The 11,809-nt window shown below is 49.8% G+C and overlaps 1 protein-coding gene across 3 annotated transcripts; it reads right to left on the reverse strand.

Annotated features, from left to right (window-relative positions):
- Positions 1-914: 914 nt before the first annotated feature.
- Positions 915-11,809, reverse strand: CD40 (CD40 molecule, TNF receptor superfamily member 5). 3 transcript variants are annotated; one of them, XM_011928876.1, is made up of 9 exons: positions 11,675-11,809; positions 8,172-8,250; positions 7,711-7,836; positions 7,301-7,447; positions 6,840-6,933; positions 3,680-3,741; positions 2,303-2,392; positions 2,174-2,202; positions 915-1,674 (listed from the first exon to the last, which is right to left on the reverse strand). In XM_011928876.1, the coding sequence occupies exons 1-9, from the start codon at positions 11,723-11,725 to the stop codon at positions 1,516-1,518; spliced, it is 837 nt and encodes a 278-aa protein (XP_011784266.1). In that variant the 5' UTR covers positions 11,726-11,809; the 3' UTR covers positions 915-1,515. The 3 variants fall into 3 exon arrangements, with proteins under 3 accessions (XP_011784266.1, XP_011784267.1, XP_011784269.1); XM_011928877.1 differs by having other exon boundaries at positions 3,640-3,741; XM_011928879.1 differs by lacking the exon at positions 3,680-3,741.

An 11,809-nucleotide genomic window follows, 5' to 3' on the forward strand; every position in this document is an offset into this window, starting at 1 on the left:
CTGGGAAAGGTTGAGACCCCTGGGTTAAACCTCACCTCGAACCTTTGTGCCACGGCACTTTGCATTGCTCTTCCTTCTCCTCCTTGTCCTCCAACCTTCCTCCCCTCCCCTCCCCTCCCCTCTGCTCCCACTCCATCTGCCGCTCCTCCTGGCTAGGCTCCCCCTCAGTTGGCTCAGCAGGAAAAGAGAACAGGATAGTTTATTTTTATCCTGAGATACTGCTGGGGGGAAGGGGATACCATCTGACCGAGAAGCAGTAGCTCCTGCAGCCACAGGGAGGTCAGAAGGTGGTGAGAGACCCAGGAGCTCCCTGGGAACGAGCTACAGATGTCAGTTCCAGACAGCAGGCAGACCTGGGAGGAGCTCAGGACCCACAGTGAGGAGCTCTGAGCATGGCACCACCAGACACTGCTGTGTGACTATAGGCAAGTCACTTTGCCTCTCTGGACCTCGTTTCCACCTCTGTAAAAGAGGGAGGGATGCAGGCCCGCCCTGCTTGGGAAGGCTATTTTTGTGAACATGAGTCAAATGGGAAGAGCACTTTGCAACCTCGATAGCACATGTGAGCACCCATGGAAACCACCCTGGAGGGCAGTGGCCTGGCGACATTCTTATTTATCTATAGAAAATGCCCTCATTCCGTGAGCCTCACAGCAGGTTAAACAGCTCATGTCACCCAGCATGTTCGCCCCCGTTTTTCTTTTTACATGTTTGATGATTTTTTAATTACATAAGCATTATGTGAATTCACTCTCCTTTTGGGAAAAAGATGAAGCATTATGGGAAAGCCAAATCTCCCTTTAACCAACCCTCCCCCAGACCCCTCTTCCCCACCCCAGACGTCACCACTCTTCGAGCTGTGGGTTTTCTGTGTGTCCTTCCGGAACCCTTGTTATATCAATATATGATGCATATTGTATTTATACATATATCCATAGGCGATATACATACATAAAAGCATGTACTTTTTTCAAAAGGTTCCATACCCATCATTCAGCAGCATGCTTTTTTTTCCCTTACTCAACAGTGTTTTTGAGATTCTGTTGTATAAATATATTCTAATTTTATTTAGCCAGTCTCCTGCTGATGGACAGTTAAGCAGCTTCCAGTTGTTCACTATCACAAACAATGCTGCAATGGGCATCTGTGTATATGGCTTCCTGGGTGCAGGGAAGCCACCAGGATGCCTCTCTGGGCACCAAATTGCTGGATCGGAAGGTCTGGTGGATATTACTAAACCACATCCCCCACAACCACCACCAAACTTCTGCCTCTGTCTTTAATACATGTTGGGAGACTGGATGGACTCCAGGGTGAAGTGAGAGGTTCAAGGTGAACTGTTTCTGCATCCGGTGCCAGGTCTCCTGTCTCAAACTGCAGGGGTGCAGGCGGGAGGGGGTAGCTGTGCCCAGTTAGCGCCAGCCCCTCACCCTCACGCCACAGCAGCAGCAGCACCAGGCTCCCTGGTCAAGTGCCTGTTTGCCCAAGTGGCCACACTCCTGGGTGTGTGCAGCCTCACTGTCTCTCCTGCACTGAGATGCGACTCTCTTTGCCATCCTCCTGGGTGACCGGTTGGCATCCATGTAAAGTCTCCTGCACTGGAGCGGCAGGGTTGGAGCCAGGAAGATCGTCCGGAAAATTGATCTCCTGGGGTTCCTGCTTGGGGTGGGGGGCCTGGGGAGGCAAGGTGTGAGGTCACCCCCAGCAACAGAGGCAGCTGTGCCTCTGAGGAGCCCCTCCCTGGGAAGCGGATCCCTTCCCCAGCGGGTCAGTGCTGATTCCTTGGGTGCCTCCTGCCCCCTGCTGGCCACACCAAGGGCGACGAAGAGCTTCCAGAGTGGGAGCCACTGGGCTTAAGGGGCTGCCACATTTGCTCCCACCCATTTGACCCAGCCCCAAGGCCCAAAGATGCAGCTCCCTAAGCATTGAATGCCAGGAAAGGAGTGAAGAACAGCCAGTGTTAGGCTCTGCCAGTGGTTCCAGGGGCAGTTCTGTGGGGGATTGAGCTCCAGATGGAAGGAGCATGGTGGGTGGGGGTCACAGTCCCCAATTCTGCTGCCACCCCACTGGCTGCAGCGACAGACTCTGAATCACTTTTACTGCCCCATAGGCAATCGTGAGGCCATTTTTCCAGTTTGTCAAAACTCTGTCCCAGTTCTCAGGGGCGACCTACCTTATCGTTTGGCTTCTTGGCCACCTTTTCTAGAGGAAAAAAAAAAAAGGATGGGGAGTTGGAGAGGCCAGATTAGGAAACAGGTGGTCCCCCCTCACTCCCGCATCACCTCCCCACCTGAGGACTCACTGATAAAGACCAGCACCAAGAGGAGGATGACAAACAGGATCCCCAAGCAGATGGGGATCACCACCAGGGCTCTCTGCCGATCCTGGGGACCTGGAGAAATCGGGACTTCAGCATGTACCCCTCACCTGCAGGGTCTCCCTACCCTCAACCTGCTGTGACTTGTCAGACTCCAGAATCCTCCAGTGTCAGAGCTCATCTACATCACAGGGTTCAAACCGCAGCCTTTGGGGAAATGTGGCTGGCAGATGTCTTTAAAGGAACCAGAACATTTTTTAATGTTTGGAAATACTTGCTGACATTTTTAAACTGGGAGATAACATATTAAAACCTAGACATCTAATTTCTCTTACAAACTGGGAAGATCGGGTTCCACTGGGCAGCCTCCCCACCTGGGAACCATCAGCTTGAAGCGAGTGGTGGCGGCTGTCACCACCGGCTCACCATGCTCCCCGCCACTCCCCGCTCTCTGCCCAACGCTGAGGTCTAGCATGATTCATGTCTGCATGGTGCTTTTGGCATAGAAGAGTGGAGGAGAAAGGTAAAGTATTTCTCGTGCCAAATTTTTTTTTCTAAGTGGGAAAATAAAAGAAAGACCAAAAGGTGGGGCAGAGACTACGGTGAGGCAAGGGATGAAATTGTTTTAGGATAAAATTGAAAGGGGTGTCCAAAACACTCAGTCATCAAGATAACCACACTCTTTTAATGCCATATTTTGAAAATCATCAGGCAGACACCAAGTCAGCAAACTATGGCCTGCAGGCTGGCTGCCTATTCGTTTTATTGGAACCAGGGCCAGGATTAGGGTGAGGTGAGTAAGGCGGGGTCGTGCAAACACTGAGTCGGATCCTGTTCTTTATTTAAAATGTTGCTCTCTTGCTCATCATAGATTTATTTGCATTAATTTTTATTTTAAAAAATATTGCATCTAAATGAATTTACCTTGATTACTACACTTTTATGGCACCTTCTTAAATATTGTGCCCAAGGGCAAGTGCCTTGCTCACCTCATTCTAGTCCCAGCCCTACAGACAGGAAAGTACAGTTTGAGAAAAAGCAAAGAGAATGTATTTTTCTTACTCCTGGCCTTTTTCACTGATTTACATTATCTGATCTTTGCTGTAGGCCAACCTTCTCACTCTAAAATCAAAACCTACTAATGAAGTACTGTTATCATCCCATTTTACAGATGAAGAAACTGAGGCTAAGAGAGGGGAAGTGATTTGCCCAGGCTCCCAAGATAAGTGGCAGAGCTGTGATACCACACCCCCAAACTGCCTCCCCTCCCCCTTTTCCCATCCAGTGTTCCTGTGTGCCTCATCTCCCCCTTCAGTTCCCACTTGCCTAGGCTTTTTCCAGGGCCCATTGTCCAGGACTCACCACAGACAACATCAGTCTTGTTTGTGCCTGCCTGTTGCACAACCAGGTCTTTGGTCTCACAGCTATGCGCAGACACGTGCACAAAGGCACACACACAGAGAAAGAAAGAGATATTAAGTTTCCCCAAGCATAAGATTTCTAACTCTAGAGTGAGTCAGTCAACAATCAACAAATCCAGGTTCACTGAGCACACAATACGTGCAACATCCTATGCTGGTTATTATAGGAATGATACAGACTCTGTTCTCACAGAACTTAAAAGTGCAGAGAAAAGATTATTGCACATCTTGAAGGAGTAATAAATAGGGGAATCTATAATGAGTGCCATGCTTTGTGATCTAGGCAGGCTAAAGTGAGATGGCAATGGTTCCGAGGAAACAGAATCCACCAAGGCTGGAATGGAGAGATGATGAGTTCAGCTTAAGACAGGGTTACTCAACCTCAGCACCAGTGACGTTTGGGCTGGATCATTCTTTACTGGGTCAGGGGGGCGGGGGCTGTCCTGTGCCTTGCAGATATTCAGCAGCATCCCTGGCCTCTATTTGCCAGATCCCTGTAGCATCCCCCTCTCCATTTGTGACAAATGAAATGTGTCCAGACATTGGCAAACATTCCACAGGGAGCAAAACTGCCCCCTGTTGAGAACCTCTGGTTTAAGGGTCTTCCAGAAAGACTTCCCTCAGACGTAAGACCTGAGTGGGCCCTAAAGGATGTAAAATGTGGATCAGCAGTGCAGTCCCGCTAAGTGGGACCATGTGATGTGGGGAAATCAGGCAGGTGGCATGCAGGACGGTGTTAGGAAACTATGGAAAATTGTGTCTTTAGAACCAGATCACTGGCAGGTGTGAAGTTTTCGACTGGATTCAGCTGGTCAGTCTCATCAGCACCCAACCAGGCGACTTCACTAGTGAGAGGATTCAGCTGCCTGGAGAGCTCAGAGGAGGAGAAATGACAGAAGAGTGGCCAGTCAGGAGGCACAGCAAGCGTCTAGATATGAGATGATGGAGACCTGGTCCCGGCGGCCCCAGGAAGAGTAGAGCAGAACGGACACAGGACGTTGCAAAGGAAAAATCGCCTAAGGTGGGAGAAAGAGAGAGAAGCTTTGAAGAAAGCATGTACTTTAGCCTTTTTTAAAGTTTTTATTGATTTATTTATTGAGACAGAGTCTCGCTCTTTCGCCTGACTGGCTGGAATGCAGTGGCGCGATCTCGGCCTAACTGCAGCCTCTGCCTCCCAGGTTCAAGTGATTCTCCTGCCTCCGCCTCCCGAGTAGCTGGGACTACAGACGCATGCCACCATGCCCAGCTAATTTTTGTACTTTTAGTAGAGACAGGGTTTCACCATATTAGCCAGGATGGTCTCCATCTCTTGACCTAATGATCTGCCCGCCTGGCCTCCCAAAGTGCTGGGATTACAGGTATGACACCACGCCCAGCCTACTTTAGTCTTACATGAGTAGAGCATGTAAAGTTTACAATACACTTTACATGTTTTTAGCTCAAGCCTTGTGAAATGAAGGCCATTCCCATTTTCCAGATGAGGAGACTGAGGCTCAATGAGGGTCACACACTTACTGAACTGTAATCAGATTTGTAAGCCAGTGCACTGGTTCCATTAACACTATACCACTGGGGCCTCCAGTTATCAGTCAACATTTATCAGTAAAAATTTAAGCACCTACTATGCATCAGGTACTGTTCTAGGAATAGGGGATGTATCAATGGAAGAAAAAAAAAGGCCAAGTCTCTACATTTAAGGAATTTTCAATCTATTTGGGAAAGGTAGACAGTTAACAAATAAAATGTATATGGTATACACCTATTTGTGCAAAAGTAAAAGGAGGGAGATTGTGTGTGTGTGTGTGTGTGTGCGTGTGTGTGTTGGTTTGTTTATATGTAGAATCTCTGGAAGGATATGCAAGGAACAATGGCTCCCTCCGGAGAGAACTGGGAGGCTAAGGGGCAGGGATGGAAGAAAGATATTGCTTTGGCTCTTTTGTGCCTTCTGTCCCATGTGCCTATCTTGCCCATTTTTAAAAATCAAATGCAAAAAGTTAATAGGGCAGGTGTTTGTTTTTTGAGACAGAATGTCACTCTGTTGCCTAGGCTGCAGTGCAGTGGTGCTATCTCGGCTCACTGCAACCTCCACCTCCCGGGTTCAAGCAATTCTCCTGCCTCAGCCTGCTGAGTAGCTGAGATTACAGGCGCCCACCACCACACCCAGCTAATTTTTTCGTATTTTTAGTAGAGATGGGTTTTAACCATGTTGGGCTGGCTGGTCTTGAACTCCTGACCTCAAGTGATCCACCCGCCTTGGCCTCCCAAAGTGCTGGGATTACAAGCATGAGCCACCGCGCCTGGCTTGCGGCCCATGTTTAAGATATTCCAGGCAGATGAGTTTGATAGAAGAGAATGAAGAGTGTGTTCAGAGGATTGCAAGTAGCATGAAGCTGTGCAATGCAGGAAAGAGATCAGGAATGCAGCAGGAAGGTCGGATGCCATGCTAAGGAGTCTTGGTTCCAACAGAGAGATAGGAAGCGTCTCAAATAGGAGAGTGTCATGACCTGAAAGAAACTGTCAAACATTCATGTTGGCAAGAGGATGAAGAGAGAACCAGCTGGAGGGAAGAGACCAGAAGCAGGGAGGCCCGGAGGCAGAAAAGGCATCACCCAGACTACGGTGATGAAGCCCAAATTAAGTGGCAACAGTGGAGACAGTGAGTATGTTCCCAAAACATGTAGACAGTCAGAAGGCAGGACCAGGTGTGGGTTTGGAGCTGGAGGTAAGAGAGAGAGGCCCTCAGGGTGAGCAGCCAGAGCCCAGAAAGCCCTAGAAAGCCAGATAAGGTGAAAGCAAGAGGAGGAAAACTGAGGAGAAGCAGGAGGGGCAGAAGGAAAGCTAAGATAAGTGTCCCAATACCCCCAGAATCGGAGGCTCTCATGAAGCGAGAGATCAACAGTGTCTATTACCTCAAAGAGAGAGCAGGCAAGAAAAATGTGGAAACATGCCCATCTGGTTGGCCATGAGGCCACTCTACAGATGCTTCACAAGTGCATGAGTACATGTGGACCTCTGGGAGCGGGGACAGGACGGTGGCTGGAGAATGCAGGCAGCTCCATGCCACTCTTAGAGCAGGAAACACAAGCAATGAGTGTTTATACCTTGTCCAAGGGCGACACTTTTCAAAAGCAGATGACACATTGGAGAAGAAGCCGACCGGGCAGGGCTCACAGATGGTATCAGAAACCCCTGTAGCTGGGAGTGGGTGGGGAGGGGGACATTAACCATCACAGTGGACCACCTGTCAGGCTCGCAAGGGAGCCAGTGGCCAGGCAGGACGGGAAGAGCTCCTGCCTCGAACACTCTTCTGATGTGGTGCTGCCCCCAACAGCTGCAGTCCCCAGGAGGATTTCTCCCATTGCCCTTCAAAGGCAGATGCCCATGGCAGGAGGCAGAATGAACAAGGTCCCATCTGCAGCTCACTCCAGTGGGGATGCCGACATAGGTTGGAGCCTCCACTTCCTCTGCCTCTGGAGCTAAGTGCCCACTGCCCAGCCCCTCACCCTGGGCCCTAAGCTCCTCTGTCCCACCTCCAAAACTGATTCCCAGATGAGCCACTTACCGATCTGCTTGACCCCAAAGCCAGGCGAGCATGAGCGGTGGGGGACACAGCTCTCACAGGCCTCACTCGTACAGTGCTGGCCTTCTTCACAGGTGCAGGTGGTGTCTGTTTTTGAGGTGCCCTTCTGCTGGACCCGAAGCCCTAGGTCTGAGAAGAGAAGGGCAGGAAGGATGGGAACGCCCCACTGGACCATGGTCTGAGCCTCACTCCCCACATTGCCTGCTCTTTCTTCCTCAAACCCTCTTCCACGTAGAGATGGCAATCAAATCATTTAATGGCCAGTACAAGCCGGACTCCAACCAATCAGAACAAACCCTGGCTACATAAAATTAGAACGGCTGCATTGTCAGGAATATTAGCTGCAATATCAACCCGGCTCCCAAGCGTCCCTTTCCCAACAGCCCACGCACTGGGGTCGCAGTATTTGTGCTGGTGGCAGCGTGTCTCTCTGTTCCAGGTGTCTAGGAATTCGCTTTCACCGCAAGGAAGGCATTCCGTTTCGGTGAACTCTGTGCACTCACTCACCAGTTTCTGTCCTGGAAAACATCAGGAAATGAGGGAGGGCTCTGGCCAACTCCATGAGTCAGACACTAGCCACACAATGATCAGGCCAGGCTTTAGGGTAGGGGATTCAAAGATGAAAGTCTTGGAGCCTTCATAGTCAGGCAAGGAAGATGGAGGAGCTGGGATCCCTAGTTCAGGGTAGACAGAGGTTTACCTGGTAGAGAGGGAACCCAGAACATTCTGACAGTGAAGCAGGACTGGGAAGTGGGTCGTTTCAGATTTGAGTTTACAGTTAACACATGGGGTCTGCGTCTGCCACCAAAGCAAAGGGGGGCCCCATGATGAGGCTAGAGGGTTGGCATCTCACCTGGCTGGCACAAAGAACAGCACTGACTGTTTATTAGGTACTGTTTTTCTCTGCATGCAGTGGGTGGTTCTGGATAGACCTAAAAACAGAATGGTGCAATTTGAAGGGATCTTGAAATCTCCGCTGTAGCCTCTTCAGCAGAAAGGTAAAAGTCATCCAGGACAGAGGCTGCAAACTGAAGTGCAAGTCAAAACAGAAAGTGGAATCTGCATGATATTTGGCATGTTTGTTTTCAAGTAAATTGCCAACTGAGCTGATTATAATCGCACCCAGAGAATCATTCTGATATTTTACAAAGCAATGGTACTGGAAACTCACACATTCTCTGAACTGAACAGAAATCCTTTGGGCTTGATGCCTGAGTCATTCCTCTTCTCAAAGATCCCATTGGATATGGAGACTCCAGCAGCTCCCCTGGAGTCCTGAAGCTAGCTGACTTCAGCTGGCCCCAGTGCTGTTTGGGGCTATGTTTAGCACTTGGCCTCTTCCTCCTATTCTTCTGCTTCCCTTCCTGCTCCTTTCCAAGACCCATCATGTTTTCTTCCTTCAACTCCTCATCATCTGTTCATCCAGCCCTTCCCTCATAAAATGCTAGAATGTAAAGCTGGAAGGGTAAACTCACACTCTTTCATTTTACAGATAGTTGAGACAGATAGTTGAGAGGAGGGTCACTTGCCCAGAGTTTCACAGTGACAGAGTCCAAATGAGAACTCAAGTCTCAATGCTCCCTCTCTCCATCAATTTGTGTTTCATCTTCACCATTTTGCTACATCCAGGTACCACCCATGCTATTAATTACTTCTTGTTAATTTCAATACTTTTATTTTATTTTATTTTTTCAGACAGGATCTCGCTCCATCACCCAGGCTGGAGAGCAGTGGCATCATCTCAGCCCACTGCAACCTCCCAGATTCAAGCAATTCTCCAGTCTAAGCCTCCTGAGTAGCTGGGATTACAGGTGTGCACCACTATGCCTGGCTAATTTGTGTATTTTTAGTAGCAATGGGGTTTCACCAGGTTGACCAGGCTGATCTCAAACTCCTGACCTCAAGTGATATGACTGCCTTGGCCTCCCAAAATGCTGGGATTACAGGCGTAAGCCACTGTGCCTGGCCAGTACATTTACCTTAAATGTAAACCTTACATCTTCGCCAAGAGACAAGAACCAGTATCACTTCTCATAAATAAAAGGTAATCCTAAAAATAAATTATGAGGAAGCAAAACAAGGTTATTAAACCCCAGCTGGTTGCTTTGCTTGCTGAAGGCCCTCCACCCTAGGCCTGCTCTTGATTTTTGTTTTAAAAGGAGGATTAGCAAGGCTTTGAGAGGCATTAACTCTATTCTAGCTCCAGAGACTTCCTCTTTGAAAAAAATGAGAAGGATTTTTAAAAGAACTGTAAAGTGAGTGTATGTTTAATTATATGTCCATGTGCTCCTTAAAATCGTCCCACACTTTGGGAACAGCCAGGGAAAAGAACACAAGTTTGAGAGTCAGACAGCTTTAGACTCCAGTCCTGACTTTGACTTTGTAACACTTTGTTATTTTGCTTCTCTTAGCCTCAGTTTCCCTATCTCTAAAATTGGAGTAATAATGCCTGCCCTGCAGGTTGGACTGTGAAGATAAGAAAGAATACATGTATATGGCCTGGCACAGTGTGTCGGGAACATAGTAGGTGCTCATTAAACGGCAATTTTAATCATCATTCATTTGTATCTGCTTGCATGATATATGGCCAGCACCCCGGCTACCTGGCTGGCTGTACAGAATCCTACCTAATTGGTGGCTCTCATTCAACCTGGGTATCTCAGCAAATTGCTTACAGAAATGTGTCTTACCCAAAATGGGAAAGGAAATAGAAAAAGCCACTGCCCCCCACCAGCTCATCACAAGACACCATCCTGTGAACGTGGAGCTCCCACACTCCCAAAGATAAGAAAGTCCTCGATACCATCTTCAAACACATGAGAAATAAAGCCCTCCTCTAAAAGCCTGTCAATCCCCAGTTCTCACTCCCCGTAGTTCTGGCCCTTCTGCCACAAAAGAGCTCAGGACCAGAGCTTGAAAACTCTCACTATCTGAGAGGCAGGCTCAGGAATCATACAGATTTAGATTCACACCCAGGTTCTTCCATTAGCTAACTATGAGACCTTTGGCAAGACAATCCCCCTTTCTGAGCCTCAGTTTGCCCATCTGTATAATGAGGGAGTTGTGGGAAATCAGACAAAGAAAACAGGCAGTGTTTGGCTCAGAGCCTGACACACAAGAAGCCCTCAATAGATAGCTTCTGACATTGTCACAGCCCAACCTCTATCTGGAGCCAAAGTTGGGAGTTATGAGGGCAGACTCCGCTCCTGAGAAGCCTGGATCACACCCTTCACCCCACCTCCTCTGGCTTTTCCTCCACTCCTACCACAAGGGCCCCCCTTTACCTCTTTTCCAGCTCTGCCCTTCCCCTGCCTCCTTGCTCCCTAAGAGCCATTGCTTCAGGTGAAAGTGAAAGCTGTGGGACCAAAGCAGCCTCCCCACTCCCTCTCTTCCCTTGCTGCCAACCCCCCACACCATGGGTCATTCCTGCCCAGGCTTCATGCCGGAATCTACAGCCCTTGAAAGTAGGGGCAGGCCAGAGGGGCTGGGATGAGGGAGTCAGGTACTTGGGGGATTCCCAGCCTCCAGAATGAGGAACTACAAAAATACATTTAAACAAAAAGTAAGTCAAGTGTAGGCTTCTGAAAATCCCGGAGATATGCTTGGTTGGCTCCGAGCCCTTCTGATGCCTGGAGAAACCCCTGGTTTCTCCAGCCCTCTGACCACCAGCCCTGGTCAAAGCCAACCAGAACCCTGGTCTCCAAACCCTTTACTGGGTCCCATAAACTGCTCATCTCCCTCAGAGGTCCCCTATGTCATCTTAAATTCAGGAGAAAAAGGCACAGCCCTGGGGATTCCTCCTAGGTTGGAACACCCAAGATAGGGTTCAGGGCGGGGGGCGATGTTAAAAGCTCCTTGTCATCTCAAAAAAGTACCTGGGTCTCTGTACCCATCTTTTTTCCCACAAGATGCCCTGGAAGAAGGCAGCCCCAGCTGGCAAGGAGATGATAACCACTTACAGAGGCTGGCATCTGTCCACAATAAGAAGGGGACAGGAAACGGGCCAGACCCGCCCCTTCCCTTGGTCCGCCTCACTTCCCGCCCTCTGAACCCCCTACCAGCCTCTGTGTGGCCAGCCTCTGAGATTCCCTAAACCCATCCACGCCGTCTAGGCGCGCTTGTGCAGCCGGTGCCTTCCCTGTGCGGCCCCTGTAGGCCACCCAGGACCCCAGCCCGGGAGAAGAGAGAGGCAGCCCACCCCATTCAGCCTGGAGCGGGGGCACCTTGTCCAGCTCCCACCCACCCTCCTGCCCCCACAAAAATCAGCCAGGAAGGTCTCTTCCCCGAAGTTTTGCTTCCCCTTCCTCCTCATTCCCCACTCCCAAATCCCGTCGGGTGGGGGCAAAAACAACTCACAGCGGTCAGCAAGCAGCCCCAGAGGACGCACTGCAGAAGCAGACGAACCATGGCGAGGTGAGACCAGACAGCAGAACCACCGGGCGCCCGAGCGAGGCCTCTGCCGACTCCCCTGCCCCAGCCTTGGCCCCGCCC

The sequence above is a fragment of the Colobus angolensis genome, unplaced genomic scaffold (assembly GCF_000951035.1).
Source record: "Colobus angolensis palliatus isolate OR3802 unplaced genomic scaffold, Cang.pa_1.0 Scaffold8, whole genome shotgun sequence".
In the NCBI taxonomy this organism is placed as follows: domain Eukaryota; kingdom Metazoa; phylum Chordata; class Mammalia; order Primates; family Cercopithecidae; genus Colobus; species Colobus angolensis.

Excerpts from the sequence above, each read along its gene's own strand:
- CD40 (XM_011928876.1), bottom strand. The coding sequence starts at position 11,725 with ATGGTTCGTCTGCTTCTGCAGTGCGTCCTCTGGGGCTGCTTGCTGACC. Across the intron at positions 7,837-8,171 it reads CTGTTCTTTGTGCCAGCCAG|GACAGAAACTGGTGAGTGAG; the intron begins GTGAGATGCCAA and ends GATGTTTTCCAG. Across the intron at positions 7,448-7,710 it reads GCACAAATACTGCGACCCCA|ACCTAGGGCTTCGGGTCCAG; the intron begins GTGCGTGGGCTG and ends TTCTCTTCTCAG.